The 21,407-nt window shown below is 44.3% G+C and overlaps 1 protein-coding gene and 1 long non-coding RNA gene across 10 annotated transcripts in view; one reads left to right on the top strand and one right to left on the bottom strand.

Annotated features, from left to right (window-relative positions):
* Positions 1 to 681: 681 nt before the first annotated feature.
* The window catches only part of LOC144894280 (extracellular sulfatase Sulf-1-like), a 101,979-nt gene continuing 81,253 nt past the window's right edge, over positions 682 to 21,407 (bottom strand). For 5 of the 8 annotated variants that reach the window (XM_078786688.1, XM_078786690.1, XM_078786689.1 and 2 more), the window contains 12 exons: positions 18,477 to 18,605; positions 18,280 to 18,321; positions 17,810 to 17,933; positions 17,376 to 17,601; positions 17,014 to 17,233; positions 16,761 to 16,857; positions 12,292 to 12,383; positions 12,132 to 12,191; positions 11,807 to 11,982; positions 7,685 to 7,827; positions 7,349 to 7,475; positions 682 to 2,401 (listed from right to left, as the gene is read on the bottom strand). In XM_078786688.1, the coding sequence (XP_078642814.1) occupies positions 2,346 to 2,401; positions 7,349 to 7,475; positions 7,685 to 7,827; positions 11,807 to 11,982; positions 12,132 to 12,191; positions 12,292 to 12,383; positions 16,761 to 16,857; positions 17,014 to 17,233; positions 17,376 to 17,601; positions 17,810 to 17,933; positions 18,280 to 18,321; positions 18,477 to 18,605 (1,492 nt within the window). In that variant the 3' untranslated portion in view covers positions 682 to 2,345. Of the gene's footprint in view, positions 2,402 to 7,348; positions 7,476 to 7,684; positions 7,828 to 11,806; positions 11,983 to 12,131; positions 12,192 to 12,291; positions 12,384 to 16,760; positions 16,858 to 17,013; positions 17,234 to 17,375; positions 17,602 to 17,809; positions 18,030 to 18,279; positions 18,322 to 18,476; positions 18,606 to 21,407 lie in introns of all 8 variants that reach the window. The other 3 variants (XR_013624968.1, XR_013624969.1, XR_013624967.1) reach the window with 2 other exon arrangements.
* On the top strand, positions 11,138 to 11,632 carry LOC144894282 (uncharacterized). 2 transcript variants are annotated; one of them, XR_013624975.1, is made up of 3 exons: positions 11,138 to 11,254; positions 11,328 to 11,383; positions 11,530 to 11,632. It is a non-coding gene; the product is annotated as an uncharacterized LOC144894282 (long non-coding RNA). The 2 variants fall into 2 exon arrangements; XR_013624974.1 differs by lacking the exon at positions 11,530 to 11,632 and adding an exon at positions 11,457 to 11,490.

Here is a 21,407-nt window from a genome sequence, read left to right as displayed (position 1 = left end):
TGCCATGCCATGGAGGGACGTCCCAAGGAGTGACGTATGAAGGAGGAACAGGAAATAGATGGACACGCCATGCCATGAAGGTACATCTCATGAAGGAACATATCACGGAGCGGTAAGTCTTTAGACAGACATGCCATAGAGGGACAAGCCGTGCCATGGAGACTTCTCCTGAATGTCCTCTTCCCACACACAGGCCATGATCCAATACGCCAAGTGGGATGATAGCCTGAGTGCAAACAACCGGGAGAAACAGACGAAAGCATGTATATTAAACATCTTGCAACATTATGTGTCAAAAGCCGGATACATAACTGAGTTGAAGGATGGCTTTGAAAAAGGAAAAAGCATTTACTTGTGGACAAACCGGGCACCCACAGCATAATCGTGGTCGACCCTCATTATTGACACTAGACTTTCCCACGGGTTCTGATAGAGCTCAGAGCATCACCCTGGGTGAGGGATTGGTGAACAAACAGTCTCCTTCGTGTCGAGAGACACACACACACACACACACACACACACACACACACACACACACACGGTCCAAGCAGTTGGCACCCAAAGGCAGGAATGTGCACACACCCCTCCCTCCATTCACACGTGCAGAGCCTGCTGGGGAAGGTGCAGATGGTCGAGAGGTGATCAGAGAGCACAAGCGCATGAAGAACCAAACAACCTTCATGAGATTCTCCTGTCAACCTTTTTATTTCAGAAGCACATTGTAATTATTTAATTAAACACATGTCCGTAAACTCGATATAGCTCGGAGGTGGTGCCCTCGCCTCTAGTTTCGATTTCCGACCCGACTGTACACCGTCCGTCACCCTGGTGCTTCGCAGTGAAGACACTCACTCAATGAGCACACCGACAGTCCTGTGTATCGGTTGTCTCTCATCTAATATTTGCTTGTACACGTCAAAAATATACAAAAAGCGCTTTTTGAAATGAGTATGCCATTGTGTGCCAATGGCAAAATGCCAAATTCATTCAGCATCTCCTTGCGATGGTGCTATGTAAGCAGACCTGTCTGGGATTCCTTCTCAACGATGGAAACGTTCTTGACACGGCCGTGGTTGCCCCGATACGGATATTGGGATAAGCAATCAAAACAGGGCAATAGGAAAGAGAACCTAAAGTGTAGGATTATGTTTCGTCGAGTACGTCAAAACTTTATTTCCTTGATCCATAACAGGTGGCATGATAATTATTGCATGAGTTTACATGATGTCAGGGTTGCAATGTTGGAGGAATGAAAAGGTTATATTATTGTATAAAGATCACCAAAGCTGCAAATTGTAGCAAAGAAGCAGTAACTTGGCCTCACGTCCCTATTAAGAGTACTTCACAAAGGGTCTTCGAGTCTCGGCGGTTTGCAGTCACTGGAATGGGAAACGCTCCGGAACACGCGCTCTTCCAAATTCCTTAACGACTAGTCCATAATATGCAGAAGTTCACACTGGTGGTTATCAAAACTATTGGGTGTTTTATCTATTTTTTTCCTTCACATAATTTTCTGTTGTGGACATTCAAACGTAAGAAACCCTGTAACGAGCGGCCACTCTGACTTCTGTGGCGATGGACAGCCTTGGCTTTGGAGAAAGCGAGGTACCGAATTCGTATGATCGAACGATTCCACAAAGTCTCTGGAACACAGGTTAAAAAAATTATAAAATAAACTAAGACAATCCGGGAATTAAATAAGGCCATGGTTGAGGACGTGGGCTCACGGCACATAGGACCGGGAGTGACCGTCGATGGCCGAGCATTCGTTACGTTCCTCAAAAAAATATAATTTACACTTAGTCGCATTAAACCGGTATAAAACTTTTCCATGGAAAGGTCCATGAGGTCCAGCTCAAGCGACTGAACGCCCATTTAAACATGCGTCCACCATGACCCACTGGCTGCCCTGTGCTCGGTAATGCATCGACAATGGACAGTTTAGTGAAAATTGCTAACACAAGAGCAGCACAAGTATCTCGATGGAATAAAAAATAAAAAAAACTGTGCAAGTATGGGCAATTCAAACACATGAAAATAATGTTGCGTTGAAGCAACAGTACTTGTACAGGTCACGGTGTTTTTTGTGTTAGGTACCCGGAAAAAAACGACGTGAACAACACTTCAAAAGGAACGAGAGAGGAATTCACATCGGAATGAAGCAGGGACATGTCAGCGGGCATCTGCAAGATCAAATCTAGCCATTCTCCCACCAATCCGAACCAAATGGCCACGTTTTCACACATTGAGGGGCCCCTGGGTTTAGGGTGAAGGGGGTTATGAGTGAACAGCTGCTGGAATGGCTGCAAAAGTCTCTTTAACCTCGGTCTGGGAGGCTCCTGTGTTCAACGACTCTTCGTCCAGCCGCTTCCCAGCTCCTCTCCTGTTGGTTTGGGGTACTCTGTAAATGCACGAACAAGAACACAGTAACACGGACTCGCGTTGATCGAGCACAGGGTCTCAACCAGTTACGTTTACTTATTTATTTTTCCTTAAAGGAGCGAGGCTCATGGAAGAGCAAGGACGAGAACTGACTATATGGGACAAACATCAAGGGAATGAAGGAAAGGAGGAGAAGTAGGGGGGTTGGAAACACTGAAAATAGCAAGTAAAATGGTTGAGTTAGGAGGGGTTAATGGGAGTAATATAAATGGTGGTGGTGGTGGTGGACTGCCTGCATGAAGCTCTGGAGGGGAAAGTGAGACAGAACAGAAGGCGGTTCCATAGAGGGGATAAGCAAGGAATGAGAGAGTTGAGGTGTGCAGTCATCCTGGATTATTGATGTTTAACCAGCAAGAGGTTACTGGAAAGACGTGTGCATCCTGGATTTGCTGGAGAGGGTCGGAGGACTGAGCCAATGGAGCAATGTAGACTAGACAGTAGAAAACAGAGAGACCACCGACCTGTCAGCGATGTGAGAGCAACAGACCGTGTGCACAAAAATGATCTTCTCATGATAGGAAGATCAGTTTTTGTACACAAGATTGAGGAAAATGGAAGAGCGTGATGACAGGGGATAAAGGGCAACACATATTATTTTGGAGGAATATCAGTTACACCTGCACAGGTTAAGCCGATTCATATTCTCCAAAACAACCGCAACAAAATGAAAATCGAACATTTGGTAATGTTACTCTTTTGCCAAAACCATATCGACAAACCTCTTCCTCCTCAACCATTCCAACTCCTAAACCAACCCACCTCCTCTTCCTCAGCTACCTCCTCTTCAACCACCCCACCTCCTCAAACACCCCTCCTAAACCACCTCCCCCTCTTAAACCACATCCACCTCCTCCCCTGTGAAATGTAGATAACATGATAGATTGGACTTATGTGGTGTTGATATGCCATCGGCATGATGAGTCAAATGGCCTCCTCTTTCATCTAAAATTTCAATAAATAAATAAATAAAACTGGTACTGAAGGACTTAAAGGCAAAGAACAAACTTTCTTAGCGGTTATGTAGGAGCTGGTATGCAAATCACACGCAGGGCAAGGACATTAGGAGGCATTGATAACTTTTACATGGCATTGCGAAGGGCACAAATCATCAATGGAAAGACATTTTTCGACAAACTTACCAATAGGCTCACCAAGTGTTAAAATGCCAGATGACTAGAGTGACGTCACTCTCAGAAAATGGTGTCAAAAATGGAATTATAACCAAATGAGGAACTAATCTTCCTCGTCAAGGTTAGCATCGATCTTCGTTGGCAAACGGGTAGAATACAATGGTTGAAATAAACATGACTGATTGAGGTATGCCAACCGCCATGTGAAAAAACAAACAAAACAAAAAAAACACCTTTAGAGGCCATTTTTCCCCGCAAAGCGGGGGTTGGCCTTTTTCGGGCACCGTGGTTGTTGTTGTTTTTGTTGGTCCCCTTTTTTTTTAAGCAATGTTTTACGGCCGGATGCCCTTCCTGCCACCAACCCTTTTTGTCGCCTTTTACGACAAACAGAGTACCAGTGAACTGGTACTCAATTTGCCGACCTCGGAAGGATGACAGGCTGAGTCAACCCCCCTGGCGTTAATTCAGCGATCGACCGGGATTCGAACCCAGGATCCTAGGATCCTAAGCTGGCACCCTAGCCGCTAGCCCAACACCCTAGCCGCTAGCCCAACACCCTAGCCACTAGCCCAACACCCTAGCCGCTAGCCCAACGCTAGCCCAACACCAGCCATGTGAAACAATACAGGTACAAATCCTAAGGATGCTAAATACAATGGCAAAAGTTTTGTCTGACACTTAGTTTCACAATCGAGCCTCGCAGCTAGAGTCACGTCGTGCTAATGTGTGGGTGTTCGTTGCTGGTGTGGGAAAATAGACCAGTGTGCAGTAACACACATTAGGGTTAAAATATGGTTAAAAAGCCAATTTATGTAACGATGTGTGTGACATCACCGGTGTGTGTTTCGACCATGCCACCATGCTCCTCGATGAGGGAAGAGGCCATCTGCGTACTTAACATAAACCATGCACAAGCAAACTGTTGCGGCGAATAACCACAGAATCCCAACCGAGACTACATTTTGATGCCATGTGTGCTCCAGGAATGTGAAGCTTCCTTGGAAGTTAATACAGCGCAGGCCATGGATCTACAATTTTGTTGCCTCGGCCTCATAGTTTGAAATTAGGGTATCGTTTAAAAAGAGACCTTTGTTTGTATAAATACTGGAAGGAGAGCAAGGAGAGAGGTGTTGGGATGGGATAAAAGGGAATTTTTGTTTTTGGCCCGTCTATGTATTATGTAACGCGAATATGGCGGATTTTTTTGCCCACCCTTGTCACTGGTCACATAACCTCAACGATGTTGGTATCTAGTCCTTGTGCAGGTCAATACGTGACTGCATACACTCCATCATAGTTAATTTGCATCGGATTAGCGGATGGCATTCCGAGCATATATATGTGTGTGTTCTGTTTGTTACGCTTACAAGTTCATACGTTAGAAATAAAAACAAAGACACATTAGAAAAATAAAAAGCAGATAATAAAGGACGAGTAATAGAGTAATACTGTGTAAATAATAAAAAGCAGATAATAAAGGACGAGTAATAGAGTAATACTGTGTAAATAATAAAAAGCAGATAATAAAGGACGAGTAATAGAGTAATACTGTGTAAATAATAAAAAGCAGATAATAAAGGACGAGTAATAGAGTAATACTGTGTAAATAATAAAAAGCAGATAATAAAGGACGAGTAATAGAGTAATACTGTGTAAATAATAAAAAGCAGATAATAAAGGACGAGTAATAGAGTAATACTGTGTAAATAATAAAAAGCAGATAATAAAGGACGAGTAATAGAGTAATACTGTGTAAATAATAAAAAGCAGATAATAAAGGACGAGTAATAGAGTAATACTGTGTAAATAATAAAAAGCAGATAATAAAGGACGAGTAATAGAGTAATACTGTGTAAATAATAAAAAGCAGATAATAAAGGACGAGTAATAGAGTAATACTGTGTAAATAATAAAAAGCAGATAATAAAGGACGAGTAATAGAGTAATACTGTGTAAATAATAAAAAGCAGATAATAAAGGACGAGTAATAGAGTAATACTGTGTAAATAATAAAAAGCAGATAATAAAGGACGAGTAATAGAGTAATACTGTGTAAATAATAAAAAGCAGATAATAAAGGACGAGTAATAGAGTAATACTGTGTAAATAATAAAAAGCAGATAATAAAGGACGAGTAATAGAGTAATACTGTGTAAATAATAAAAAGCAGATAATAAAGGACGAGTAATAGAGTAATACTGTGTAAATAATAAAAAGCAGATAATAAAGGACGAGTAATAGAGTAATACTGTGTAAATAATAAAAAGCAGATAATAAAGGACGAGTAATAGAGTAATACTGTGTAAATAATAAAAAGCAGATAATAAAGGACGAGTAATAGAGTAATACTGTGTAAATAATAAAAAGCAGATAATAAAGGACGAGTAATAGAGTAATACTGTGTAAATAATAAAAAGCAGATAATAAAGGACGAGTAATAGAGTAATACTGTGTAAATAATAAAAAGCAGATAATAAAGGACGAGTAATAGAGTAATACTGTGTAAATAATAAAAAGCAGATAATAAAGGACGAGTAATAGAGTAATACTGTGTAAATAATAAAAAGCAGATTATAAAGGACGAGTAATAGAGTAATACTGTGTAAATAATAAAAAGCAAATAATGGACTCTTCTTTATCGCTAAGCGATCGATGCCATAAAAGTGAGAGGCGAGCATGGTGCACTTTGTCCACCTGTACTACTAAAACTACAACAGATGCAGCAGGTTTATTCGTGACAGTTTCATGATAAACTAGATAGTATTCATAGAATACTTACCCTGCACAGTCAACTTGGTGAGAACCAACTCTTCTGTTTTTTTTATTTATTTGATCCAATATGACTGCCAGACGACGTGAGCGATGACATCAAACGTTTACATTCTCTAATATAATTGTTGCGTTGATCATGGTCAAGAAATTTCAAACTGATCAGATTAAGCATAGTCCCTGTCGAATTATGACGTCATAATTAAACCAATGATATGAACCAATGACGTCATCATTAACAACACTTATTCCCCATGTGGAGTTCTTTACAATGAGCCATGGTTCAATTTTTTTCCATGGAGCGGTTTCAGAGAAAGAGGTGCAACTGTTCAGTTTTTCCAAGATGGCACCTATACCATGTGACCTATGACGTCATAATTATCATTAAAAAAATATACAGGTGGAGGCGCTCCAATGGTGAAAATTTCGTGTCCATCAGACCAACATTTGTAGAGAAATAAAAATTCATACTGATCAGATCAAGCGTTGTACTTGTCAAATTATGACGTCATAACAAAGGCACAGATGACATAATCATGAACATATCTTACTTCCCAGGTGGAGTACTTTACAATGAGCCATGTTTAAATTTTCTTTCCATGGAGCGGCTTCAGAGATATAGAGCGAAGTTTTTTTCAAGATGGCACCCGTAACCACGTGACCTATGACGTCATAATTATGAATTTTAAAATCCTACAGCCCGGGGCACTAGTATGGTAAAATTGCCGAGAAAATGAATTTTTTAAATGCAGACACGCACGCCACACGTACGTACGCACCCGACTGCCTAACCCTGCTTTTCTCTCCTCGTGAGCGCAGGGTAATTCATTATTATTGACAATCTACCACCACATCGTATCATCTTGCCATTGGGATCTCTTTAGGAGGAATGAATGGCTTAATTAAAAAGAATATTAATAATAATAGATCTCACCTATGGTTTCCAACTAGGTGTCCTGATGTTCAACAATTTAGTTATCTGGTGTTATTGGCATAGCCTTACATACCTGCAGTAGTAGCTGGTCTGCCTGAAGGGTTGCATTGTTTGTGTCCCTTGCAACTGCGCAAGGCCTGAAGCTCAGCCATATACCAATCCGTCAAGTATGTCGGCAGCAGAGATGCCGTGTTCCGCAGCTTCAGGAGGGACACGGTGCGAGGGAGGGGAAGGAGTTTTAAAAACAAAGTCCCGTGGGAACCACATGTGCGTGTGCATCGTGAGAGTTTATCAGCAAGTGGGGTTTTTGAGGGGAGGAGGAGGTCGGTCATAAAAGCAGCAATAAAAGGACGGCAGGCGGACAAGAAGCGAGCCTTCTGGCTACCTTTACAAATTCGATCACACACACCTGGAATGGATCAACATCGAGGTCGTAGTACTCGATAGTGCTGGTGGCAAACTCGCAGAACAGGGTGTTGTGCGTTGTGTTCAAGGTACGCGCGCACCAGTATGTGCTGTTGCTGGCACTCGTGCATGCACAGAATGTTCCCACTACACAAAAAAAAAAACAGACAGTGAGTGAGAATAAAGCACATACACATGAAGCATATACACATTCAGCATATACACATTCAGCATATACACATTCAGCATATACACATTCAGCATATACACATTAAGCATATACACATGAAGCATATACACATTAAGCATATACACATTCAGCATATACACATTCAGCATATACACATTCAGCATATACACATTAAGCATATACACATGAAGCATATACACATTAAGCATATACACATTAAGCATATACACATTCAGCATATATACATTAAGCATATACACATTAAGCATATACACATTAAGCATATACACATTCAGCATATACACATTAAGCATATACACATGAAGCATATACACATTAAGCATATACACATTAAGCATATACACATTCAGCATATATACATTAAGCATATACACATGAAGCATATACACATTAAGCATATACACATTCAGCATATACACATTAAGCATATACACATTAAGCATATACACATTCAGCATATACACATTAAGCATATACACATTCAGCATATATACATTAAGCATATACACATTAAGCATATACACATTAAACATATACACATTAAGCATATACACATTCAGCATATACACATTAAGCATATACACATTCAGCATATACACATTAAGCATATACACATTCAGCATATATAAACTGCATATATATGAGTACATTGAGCCTGGTGTTGGCTTAGCGGTTAGGGTGCGGGCTTGGGATCCTAGAATCCTGGGTTCCAATCCCGGTCAATCGCTGAATTAACGCCAGGAAGTCTCAAGCAAAACTTATTTCATCAACCATATTACTGATGGGAAATGATGGAGGTTTAGCTGATGTATAAAATCAAATTGTTTGGCAGAAACCTGCAGGCTCACCTGTTGTGGCATCGTTCACTCGTCCATGATCTTAAACTTGCAGTGAAAACAAACCGACCTTGCTTTTACAACTTGTTTCATGCAGTGTGCCTACCATTCCAAACTTTACAGGTTGGACTCACCTACAAACCCACTAAATACTTCACGAGAACACCTTTTCAACGCTAGGATTGCTGCACAAGGTGCGCCGACATAGGAAAGCTTGGGGGGGAAGAGAATATTCGATTGCAAGCCGTTTCCACATGCCAGCCAAAAGAAATAATAAAAATAAAAACAAAAAAAAACCACCAAAACAAACAACAACAACAATTTAAAGATGCATCGTACTTCTGAACAGGTGCAATTCACTTTGCTCTCGTTTCCTCAAAAAAGACCTCTTCATTTCAGTGGTCATGCTGGATTTTAATTTAAGAACCTCCATTAAGTAATCTTATATACACTATGATAACCAAACGTATTGTGACAGTCAGGAGGTATACAAAGCCATCAAATTGTAACGGTTGATTCCATTTCTAATATGGCGTCACTGATACAGGTGTAATATGGCACCATCCGTGCACACAGTAAGTGCAGGTTCGGTGATGGATTGTGCGACAGCCCTCAAATACACGTTTATGAAGGACCTGGTGCTTTGTATTGTTGGTAAGAATGTGCACGCACAGGAATATATGTGCAGGTTCAATATGTTGAATGCACTCGTGTATATATATATATATATAGATATACATACAGAACCACCTTTAGAGACCATTTTTCCCCGCAGAGCAAGGGTTGGCCTTTTTCGGGCACCATGGTCTCCTTTTTGAAGGAATGTTTTACGGCCGGATGCCCTTCCTGCCACCAACCCTGTTGGTCGCCTCTTGCGACACATAGGGAATTGGTACTCAATTTGCCGACCTCGGAAGGATGACAGGCTGAGTCAACCCCCCTGGTGTTAATTCAGTGATCGACCAGGATTCGAACCCAGGATCCCAAGCCGGCACCCTAACCGCTAAGACAACATCAGGCTCAATGTACTCATATATGTGCAGGTTTTATATGTGCTGAATGTGTATGTGCTGAATGTGTATGTGCTGAATGTGTATATGCTGAATGTGTATATGCTGAATGTGTATATGCTGAATGTGTATGTGCTGAATGTGTATGTGCTGAATGTGTATGTGCTGAATGTGTATGTGCTGAATGTGTATGTGCTGAATGTGTATGTGCTGAATGTGTATGTGCTGAATGTGTATGTGCTGAATGTGTATGTGCTGAATGTGTATGTGCTGAATGCGTATTTGCTGAATGTGTATGTGCTGAATGTGTATGTTCAGGTTGTACGTGCTGAATGCGTATGTGCTGAATGTGTATGTTCAGGTTGTACGTGCTGAATGTGTATGTGCTGAATGTGTATGTTCAAGTTGTACGTGCTGAATGTGTATGTGCTGAATGTGTATGTTCAGGTTGTATGTGCTGAATGTGTATGTGCTGAATGTGTATGTTCAGGTTGTATGTGCTGAATGTGTATGTGCTGAATGTGTATGTTCAGGTTGTATGTGCTGAATGTGTATGTGCTGAATGTGTATGTTCAGGTTGTACGTGCTGAATGTGTATGTGCTGAATGTGTATGTGCTGAATGTGTATGTTCAGGTTGTACGTGCTGAATGTGTATGTTCAGGTTGTATGTGCTGAATGTGTATGTGCTGAATGTGTATGTTCAGGTTGTATGTGCTGAATGTGTATGTGCTGAATGTGTATGTTCAGGTTGTATGTGCTGAATGTGTATGTACTGAATGTGTATGTGCTGAATGTGTATGTTCAGGTTGTATGTGCTGAATGTGTATGTACTGAATGTGTATGTGCTGAATGTGTATGTGCTGAATGTGTATGTGCTGAATGTGTATGTTCAGGTTGTATGTGCTGAATGTGTATGTGCTGAATGTGTATGTTCAGGTTGTATGTGCTGAATGTGTATGTACTGAATGTGTATGTGCTGACTGTGTATGTGCTGAATATGTATGTGCTGAATGTGTATGTGCTGAATGTGTATGTTCAGGTTGTACGTGCTGAATGTGTATGTGCTGAATGTGTATGGTCAGGTTGTACGTGTTGAATGTGTATGTGCTGAATGTGTATGTGCTGAATGTGTATGTGCTGAATGTGTATGGTCAGGTTGTACGTGCTGAATGTGTATGTGCTGAATGTGTATGTACTGAATGTGTATGTGCTGAATGTGTATGTGCTGAATGTGTATGTGCTGAATGTGTATGTACTGAATGTGTATGTACTGAATGTGTATGTACTGAATGTGTATGTACTGAATGTGTATGTGCTGAATGTGTATGTTCAGGTTTTATGTGCTGAATGTGTATGTGCTGAATGTGTATGTTCAGGTTGTATGTGCTGAATGTGTTTGTGCTGAATGTGTATGTACTGAACGTGTATGTGCAGGTTCCATGACCAGGTTCGTTGTGCTGAATGCGTGTGTTCGGGTTGCATGTGCTGAACGTGTATATGCAGGTTCCATGACCAGGTTCGTTGTGCTGAATGCGTGTGTTCAGGTTGCATGTGCTGAATGTGTATGTGCAGGTTCCTTACATGACCAGGTTCGTTGTGCTGAATGTGTATGTTCAGGTTGTATGTGCTGAACGTGTATGTGCAGGTTCCTTCCATGACCAGGTTTGTTGTGCTAAATGCGTGTGTTCAGGTTGCATGTGCTGAATGTGTATGTGCAGGTTCCATGACCAGGTTCGTTGTGCTGAATGTGTATGTATGTTCAGGTTGTATGTGCTGAACGTGTATGTGCAGGTTCCATGACCAGGTTGCATGTGCTGAATGTGTATGTTCAGGTTGCATGTGCTGAATGTGTATATGCAGGTTCCATGACCAGGTTCGTTGTGCTGAATGCGTGTGTTGAGGTTGCATGTGCTGAATGTGTATATGCAGGTTCCATGACCAGGTTCGTTGTGCTGAATGCGTGTGTTGAGGTTGCATGTGGAGGTCAGAACAGGTCTGGGTTCAGTGGTGAAACTGCAGTGTTTGTTCACGGATCTTACGGATGTGTTGCGCTGCGCTATATACGTACGCGTCCAAAATGGTGGTGTCTGCCAGTGCTCGTTCGTGTGAGTGAAGCATGTGATTCCTGGAGCTTTGCAATCACCTCCCCTTTTAATCTTTTTCAATGTCTTCTTTACCTTCTTCCGCCTCTTCTCAAGCCTGTATTGTTGCAACCATGGACTAACCGTAGCCCGGCTCTGCCCCCTGTAGGGTAGAGATACCGTGGCAAGGTGTGATCGGATGTGCTCCACCCAGCACAGATAAAGGAGACAATTATCTGGATACCTGGACAGCAAAACACCCATTGGGCGAAATAACCTCGTGACCTAGTTTAGTCCTGAACGAGAACTTACTTGAAGGGATGGATCGTTTTGACTTTCCGTCTTGAAAGAGATCTTTTCTTGCTGGAATAACTGCACAAATGTGGAGAGCAACACCATAATATAAACCACTTTGTACCAAATGCCGTATTATGGTTCATCAGGAGAAAATGAATTGTCCGTGTTACTCAACCTCTTGCTGCAGTCACACTTGTCTGGCCTCTTCGTCTTCAAGTGGCCTTTCACTTCCTTTAGAGACTTGATTTTAACTTGTAGAACTTCGATCTGAAAGATACAGAATTCGACAGATGAAGACTTCCACTTGCAAGGAACTCACGTGTACGTGTATGGGCAGTAAGTATCAAGGTACCATGTACCTCATCTATCTATAATTCCAGTAATCTCTGTCTGTCTGTACGTTTGTCTGTGACCGCTGTTTCTCGACAACCACGGGTCCGATATACTTTTAACTTGCCAGGTATATTGCTGGGGACCCGAGGATGTGCCTTTTCAAGGTTTCATATTAATCGGACAATTACTTACCGAGCTATGTCCAAAAAACGATTCAACCAATCAGAGAGCAGCGAACGATCGCGTGTGCCGAACGTGGCGGGCACACTCTGCCTCGGATGGCACATTTGAGAGCGTATTCATTTATTTCACGTTTGCAAACTATGTTGGCGTTAAACTATGTTTTACAACTAATAAAAACGAATTTGCGTTTCATTCGCTTTCCTGCGCGTTTGTGCACGCGATGGCGATTTCTTTACCAAACTCCGGAAGCCGTTCGCTTTGGACCAAACCATTGCATGTAAATAGAGGGGGGGGATTGTCACCACTCGCAAGCCGTTTGCTTTGGACCAAACCATTTCATGTAAATAGAGGGGGGGGATATAATTTTAGATATAGATATAGTACGGGCATGCCCTAGTACATACAAAGTCGAATTGTGGGGCGACTTTCAAACTATAAAATCAGGGGAGGCGTTTGTAGCAGCTCAAATGAAGCGATTGATCGTAAATGTCACTTTATGGAGACCTTCTGAAAGCCAGAACCCTTGAAGCGATTGTTCACATTAAAAACCAGACTCGGGGTGAAATGGTTAAAACATCCGCACTGTGTTGAATTAGTATTGTTATTTTTTTGTATACAGAGTCAAGGCTCGTGTAAGAGCTAACACATGAGAACAACCACGGACCCATAAAACATACAATAAATAAAGGGAGCGGGAGACAAGAGGGGGACAGAGAGGAAAACATACAAGCACAACAACAGTAGAGAACAGGGACGTCGGTAGATTTGTGGAAGAGAGAGGACCAGTGGTGGTGGGGGGGAGGGGAGGGAAGGTGTACACGGTATAAAACAAATTGACACAACTAGGAATTTCAGGAAATAAGTTGGAGATTGAAAGAGGTGGATTTGGGGTATTTTAACGGGGGTAGAAAAGATCAAGGTTTGGATGGGGGAAGATAAGAGATGGTGGTGAAAAGCTGTTTTGAAGACCTGGAGGGATGAGTGGGATTGGAGAGAGTGAGGGAGTTTGTTCCAGAGGCGGGAGAAAAGAGGAATGAAAGAGTGATGGTGAGCAGAGAGTCTTGTGCGTCCTGAAAGAATATTTGGCGGATGAGCACAGACAGAAAAGGGGCAGCTAGGCAGGAGAGGAGTCGCTAGAAGACGGAAAGACCACCAACTTGCCTGCGGTGAGCGAGAGAAAAGCCCTCGGAGTTAGCTTTATCGCGGGAGATACCAATGATTGTGAAAGCTTTGGTTTCGACAGCGTGAAGCCGAGCTAGGTGTGAGAACAGTATTCCATTGAGCTGCGAATGAAAGCCTTGTATGTGGTGAGGAGATCAGGTGTGCCAAGGAAGGACTTCGCACGATGGAGGATGCCCAGTCGGCGACTGGCTTTGGAGGTCAGCTTGGAAATGTGGTTTTCCCAGGAAAGATCATGGCAGATAGTGAGACCCAAAAGCTTGAGTGACAGAACTTCTTGGAGAGGATTATTCAGAAAGTGGATGGGAGGGTTGTCCAGTCGGTCTTTTCGGAGAGACATCGTCAGAGTGTGAGATTTGTCCAGATTGAAAGACATGTTCCACTTGTTTGACCAGTTTGTGGTTTTGTCCAGGTCTGCAGAGAGTGAAGAGGCTGCAGACGGCTGATCTGAGGGATGAGGAATGGAGCAGCAGAGAGTAGAGTCATCAGCAAGAGAGTTTTCAAGAGAGTCGGAGAGATTGAAAGACATGTTCAAGACCAAGCCATCAGGAGAGATCATAAATGAAGACCAGAAAAAGCACAGGACCCAGACCACTGCCTTGGGGAACTCCAGCCTGAACAGGAAGGGGAAATGAGAGAATTCCATTCAGGGCCACACGTTGGCTGCGACCAGAGAGGCTGTCGGCAAGCCATGTGTGGAGGTTTCCATGAATACCATAGGAGGAGAGGTTGGTGAGCAGGGCGGGATGCCAGACCGTATAGAAAGCGCGAGATATGTCAAGGGAGACAGCTCCGATTTCCTGTTTGACATTGAGGACCTCCATCCATTGTTGAGACAGCAGAAGCAGCATGTCCAGAGTAGAGTGACCTGGTCTGAATCCAAATTGACGATCTGAGATCAAGCCATTGGAGAAGAGGAAGGATTTGATATCAGAAGGGACGATGGATTCCATGATCTTGCTGATTATTGGGAGCAGGCTGATTGGTCTGTAGTTGCAAGGATCTGTTTTTTTTCACCTTTTTGTGTAAAGCGGTAATGTTGGCTGATTTCCAAGCTGATGGCAGATGACCTTGAGCATAAGAGAGGGTGAAGAGAACAGAGAGAGGGTAAGATAGAGCTGCAGAGCAGGATTTTAGGACCCGTGGGCTGATGGCATCTGTGAGAGTGTGAGAAGTCACCTGGGTTCATCACAAGTTCATCCCAAACATCAGCCCATAGAGCCTGCACATAGAACCTGTGAAGTTCGAACCCAACCCTGGTCGAGTCATATCAAAGACTTTTAAAATGGTATGTGCTTATTCCTTGCTTGGTGCTCAACATTTAAAAAGGACCGAGCAAACATTTGTTGGCAACCATTGTGCAGGCTTGATGGCCTAATGGCCTCCTTCTGCATCAAAGGTCCTTGTAAGGGAACCCGTATTACAGCCCAGGAAGCAAGGAGATAGTTTAGGACAAAGCTAAATGCATTCACTGGTGTGTACAAACAGCATAGTAAGCCACAAATACAACCGCATTATTCCAAATGACTTGAACAGGATTAAGATCAATCCTGAGGATCATCTACCACCATGTCGTTTAAGCCCCAGTCATACCGGATTTGAGTGGCCACGAATCGCCCCGATCACCCCCGATCTGGCGATTCCCCGCACCAACACGACCTTTCGGCAAGATCGGCTGTAAATTTTCCCACAGTCATACCAAAACACCCCTGCCACGACTCCCGTATGATCGCGCCATGACCGCTGCGCCGACAAAGCCCGATCCGCCAAGTGCGCGGCAAGATCTCCACAAGTCCTAGCCCGTGCCCACACGTCTTCGCCCCGATCCGCCCCGATCCACCCCGATCCCACTACGACCGCACTACGACCTCACTACGACCGCAGTATGCACGTGCCCACCCGTCCGAGCCCGACTGCGCGGCGGCCGTCCTTGCCCTATAAGAACAGCCAAGAATCGCGCCGACCTAACTACGATCTTAAAATTCAGACGACGCTAATTCACGTTATTTTTGTATGTCGTTTATATAAATCATCAACTCCAAGCCTTCCAATGATGCCGCCAGCCAGGAAGAGGGGGAGGGGATCCAGGAAGACGTGCACAATCACGCGGCCGCCGTTCTGTGAGAACTTGCCAGCTGAGGAGCCGGAAACCAGCACCCAGCCGCCGGCCCTGGAGCTCGAGCCTGATGTCCTGCCCAGCCCTACCGAGGTGCCGGACACCCAGCTGCTGCCCCTGTCACCTGACATCCCACTGACACAGCAGATACCAGCAACTGCAACCTTTCTTGACCTTCAGCCATCGTTGTTCTTCTTGGAATCGATGTGACCAGCTTGGAATCAGGAGATGAAATGATTTCGCCGCCGGGGATCGCCTATATATACCCGGTCTTGTGACAGGTCGTACTGGCGCCTACTGGTGCTTACTGCATGCTTACGGCAGTCTTGGCGGAGTCTTGTTAATTCGTGAGAGATCGGCAATGATCGTGAGTCGTCGTACTGCTGCGCGAACGTGGTCGGGACGGATCGGGGCAATTCTTGGAAGATCGTGATGGCAGTCGTACGGCGTCCATGTGAGGACGTACGGCGGTCGTATCAGTGCTTGCTGGATGCGGAGCGAATCGTGGCAGCCAAGTTTCCCGACCGCCGCAAGACACTCCACGACCATTTTCCCGATGCCCACACGCGCCCGTACGACATCCTCCAGAGAGCAGCAAGAGTTTGAAAAACGCCACGAATCGCCACGATAATTTTGAACAGTTCAAAATTGTCGGGGCGGCTTCCCGTCTCGACCCGAACTGCCAAGTACACCCCCGATCATCCAGGAATCGCCAGGACCCCAATACGATCTGGCCAAGAATGTCGCCCCGATCTTAGGTCGTGGCGATTCCTGGCCTGAAAATGGCCGGTATGACTGGGGCTTTAGCAGTAAGAGGACAACCCTCTCAGTACCTGGTCTTCAATCTTTGACTTGTGGTGCCTCCAGGCCTTTATCGAGGAATAAAGATGGCCGTCACAGCGAATTGTGCTGTTTGACAAAATGGAACACCTGGAGATGGGCAAAAGAAAAAGTGAAGGTTACAATTACCGGTGCACTTCTGTTACGGAAGTTTTCAAATATCTGCCGAGCCAATTTACTTTTCATAAAACATGACTACAAAACAGATGCACAGGCTATGTGCAGAGACAACATGTTGGAACACACCTCCTTGTGACCTTCTGCGAAGGCTCCCGGCGGTATTTCTTGTGAGAACGTGCGACAGGTAGCAGAGGCCTGCGACGGCGTGCTTTGTGTATCCAGGCCGCTGGTGTGTGGTGCCTTTTGGTAAGACGCCAAGTGTCACCCACCCAGCGGCTCCTTCGCCGCCTGGGACGACGTCGTGCAGAACGGATCGGGCGTGCCCCGATGAACCGAGGCTTGTACTCTGTCGCACAAACATGGCCTATTTTGAGAAGTTTGGACAAAGACACATTATTGAGTACTCTCCTCCAAACAAATGCTCAGCGAAGGTATTCTGCATGGCTTAAACAAAAACGTAATAACTGGTGATCAACACACAAGCGTACTTTGCGTGAGATGGATCTTCAGGAACTTCCGCTGGTTCCGCCTCTCGGTCTTGCTCAGCCCCCCAGGTGTATCGGATGGGCAGACGCAGTCGTCGGGCATGGGCAGTATCGGTAGTGCCGGATTCTTCGAGCCAAACGTCACTCTGCGTAACACCCCACTTTGGGATCTGGGTTTGCATTTCTGCAGCCGCAACCTCCCGTTTGGATCCTCGATACATTGCCACTTCTGCTCAGAAAGAAGAACAGAACCCCTCGACATGGCAACATTCTTCGGCTGAATGTCTGTGCATGTGATCACTGATGTAACCACATGTTACATACAATTTCCACAAAAGTCTCAATTTTCAGCATACAGAGCCTGCGACTGCATGTCGAGAAGATGCAAGGTTCACCAGGGCCAAGATACAAATGCGGCGATCACGCTTTGCACGTACCTGCTTAGACTGCTGGCATGCCGTTTGGAACTCGGGCCTCTCGCACACCTCTCGCATGCGATCCGATTTGCCAAACAGCGTGTGCAAGCCCTTGTTTCCCACTTGTTTAAGCCGAAACATCTTTCTGTGCGAGGCGTGGCCACGACACACGCGTTAGTTTGAGCACCGAGTGGCCGTGGCCTGACCTTTAACAGCCATTTCGAGATGCACACCAGTCGTTCTGATACATCAAGAAACACTAGATCACATATGTCCATGAAAGGTAGGAGAAATCTACATATTACATATGCTCGAGTTAGGAGTATGAGGATACGGGGGCAGGAGAGGAGAAAGGAGTGAAGAGATTGCACAGGAAATAATCTGCCATATCTGTGTATGTAATATGTGGATGGCATTTTAAAAAGACTGCTCAATTGAGAGCAGGAGATATCGACTTGCAGAGTCATACAAGAAAAACTTGAAAAGCATACCCTCGCTCAACGAGGAAGGAATTCCGCCAGTGGTTCTGTTTTCTGAAACAAGATGAGAAGAGGAGCAATAACATCAAAATGCATGTTGCATCAATTCGTTACGGAGTTTCTTAGCCATTTACAGATGGTTGAAAAGGTGAACTTGCTGAAGCATCGAGATGAAAGAGTCGAATATGAAGACAAAAAGGCAAGCATACCGGCTGTTTAAACGTCGCGGTAGAACGAGCTTCAGCACAGACTTCCCATCCATGTCACCGGGAGCCTTCAGCCCAGCGATGTCCAGCATCGTGGGTGCAAGATCGATGTTTAACACCGGCTGACTGACCCTGGTCACCGAGCAAAGGGGATCAAATTAAGTACCAACCACACATCTGATGCCACAGATACCAAGTCCGGCCAAATCCACCGTGGCACCAATCGGAGAATGTTTCCAATCCATTTGTAGAATGTAAGAACAAAGATTTAAAATAAACAATTTCATAAACAGGTTTGTTTAACAGAGGAAATGTGGATTAGTAAGTACAATGACGCTTCAGTCTGGTTAGGTCTGTACCACTAGTCCGGCAGTCAGACCACTATTTTTGGGTGAAGTGTGCATTGGCTTCCACACAATTTTTTCATGACCTTTGGAACCCCCCAGATCATGTATCCGCAGGTGTCACCTTGGGACCCTTTAGCATTTTTTACAATAGGCATTAACCAGCCAGGGCAGCGCTGCTGATTGATGACCTGAGTGTCCCAAATTAATCAAGATGGTACTGGCTCTGCCAGGTGGGCAGCGGTTCAGAAGCAAGGTCTGGCTAGGTAGTTTGAATGTGGGATTCATTGGGGTGAGGGGAGAAGGAGAGAGAGAGAGAGGAGTCGAGGTGGTGGAGATGATGCAGAGAAGCAGGTTGGAAGTGTTGTGTGTGCAGGAGACCAGATGGAAGGGAGACAGGGTGAGGAGGTTGGTAAGAGGATCCAAGCTGTTGCACACAGGTGGGGATGGAAGGAGTAATGGCGTGGGAATAATAGTTTTGAAAGAGATCAGCAAGCAGGTGGTCAGAGTGGAAAGATGGGAGGGATGGATAGTTATGGCATGGGTGGTGATACAGAGGCAAATTATGTGTTATGTCGGTATATGGGCCTCAAGCAGGAAGGTCTGGGGCAGACAAGCAGGAATTCAAGGATGCACTGGAGAGGATGATGGGAATGATTGAGATGGAGGTAATGCTGTGCATTGTGGGGGATTTTAACGTGCATGTCGGAGTCGCGGAGCCGGGAGAAGAGGAAAGTGTTGGTAAATTTGGTTGGGGAACAAGGAATATAGAGGGTCAAGAGCTGGTGGAACTGGTGGCAAGGAATGGGATGGCCATAGCTGGTTCATCATACTAAAATATGCAATTTGGTGTCTGTCTGTCTGTCGGACAGAGATACGTTCGGTCGTTGCTTCTCCAATCACAACCAAACTTGACCGGGAGACTACGGGATTAGACGACGGAGGTTGTAGCAATTTAACTTTCCCCTACCCCACCCCAAGGGGTTTTTTCCCCACCAAGGGGATTGTGTGTTGAGGTGTATAACCATATTAATACGGTTATACACCTCAACCTGTATAAAGCCTGTTTAACCGTATTAAAATAGCTTATGGTGGCATTTTTCCAAGGAGGCTTATAACTAAAGTAATAACACTCAAGATAATAGGATAATATTAATGTTATTACAAAGCAAAATTAATACTAATAATATATCCCCTCCCCAAGAGGATTCCTCCTTGGACAAACGCTATGTTAACGTTTATAAATAGCTTATCGTGCATGTCATGGAAAACCTTTCCCAGAAGTAAAAAATATTATTAACCACAAACACGTACGATTTCCTTTTTATAGTCGCTACTGCTGTTTAACACTAAACTGAAAGAAATTTGGAGGAATCCCAACATCCGTGAGGCAATCTATGCCTATCGCGTCGATGAACGCACCTGATCGAAGATCTACTGCAGTCTATATACCCCACCATGGTTACCAACATGACGCTTCCATGGCGTTTTTCATGGCAATTTCCAAGTCCGCTTATAATAACAAAAGTAATAACAACATTAATGATAATAGCATAATATTAATGTTATTATGAAACAATACCCCCCTCCCAAAAGGGTCTTGTGACTTGCATTGTTGTCCGTGCCCCCCTCCCCCCCCCCCTACTCCCATTATGGAAGTACATTTTATTATAGGGAATTTAGAATGGTGAAGCACAATCTTTTCCTTTCAATGAACCGATTTAACATATTATGGTGTCATGCAGGGTCTGATCATGAGTTTTAAAAAAAGTCTGTACCCCAGTAGCAACGTGTGGTGAGGCGAGCATGGTGAACCACTCCACTCTAGTTCTCTCAAAAGTGGGGAAGCCACAATATTACCTATAGGAGTCGATTGCACAGAACAGAACTGGATTTGGTGGTAGTAAGGAAGCGACAACTGTGGAGGGCTAATGATTGCAAGGCAGTGGTGGGAGAGCATGTTATCACCCAGCCCAAGCCTGTGGTGTTTGTGGTGAGGATGAAGAAAAGGAGGGAGGTTAAGAGCAGAGGTTGGAAGGTTATTAGGTGGGGGAGGTGTAGGGGCAACGTCGACATAGGGTACAAGGAGAGGGCGAGGGCCAGGTATGAGCATCTTAGCGAAGAAGCGGAGGGTTTGGAGAAGGAGTGGAAGAAGTATGGAGAGGCATTTAGAGGAATTGCAGAAGTGTTGTGTGGAAGGGCATCAGGGAAGGGTGCATCATTGAGGGATAGAAACCAGACATGGTGGATGGTGGAAGTAGCGAAGGCAGTTGGAGAAAAGAAGGATGTTTGGAAGAGGATGAAGAAGATCTAGGATAGAGGGGGGCAACCGGATGTTTTGTTACTGCATTTGTATGGGCAGAAGAAAAAAGCAGCAAGGAGAGCTGTGGATAAAGCGAGGAATGATGTGAAAGTTGGAAGAGAATGGTGGAAGGATAGAGGGAATGATATGGTGGACAACAAGTTAGAAGAGGATGGTGGAAGGAATATGATCTATAGTTTGGCTCATGACAGGAATGAGGATAGCAAGAACATGAAAGGGGACTGCATGTACAAGGGTACTGTGAGAGTGATTAAGGATGGAGGAGGG

Source organism: Myxine glutinosa, chromosome 11 (assembly GCF_964187855.1).
Source record: "Myxine glutinosa chromosome 11, kmMyxGlut1.1, whole genome shotgun sequence".
Classification (NCBI taxonomy): Eukaryota; Metazoa; Chordata; class Myxini; order Myxiniformes; family Myxinidae; genus Myxine; species Myxine glutinosa.
Note: the sequence above shows the minus strand (reverse complement) of the source record. Positions and strands in the feature narration are given on the sequence as shown.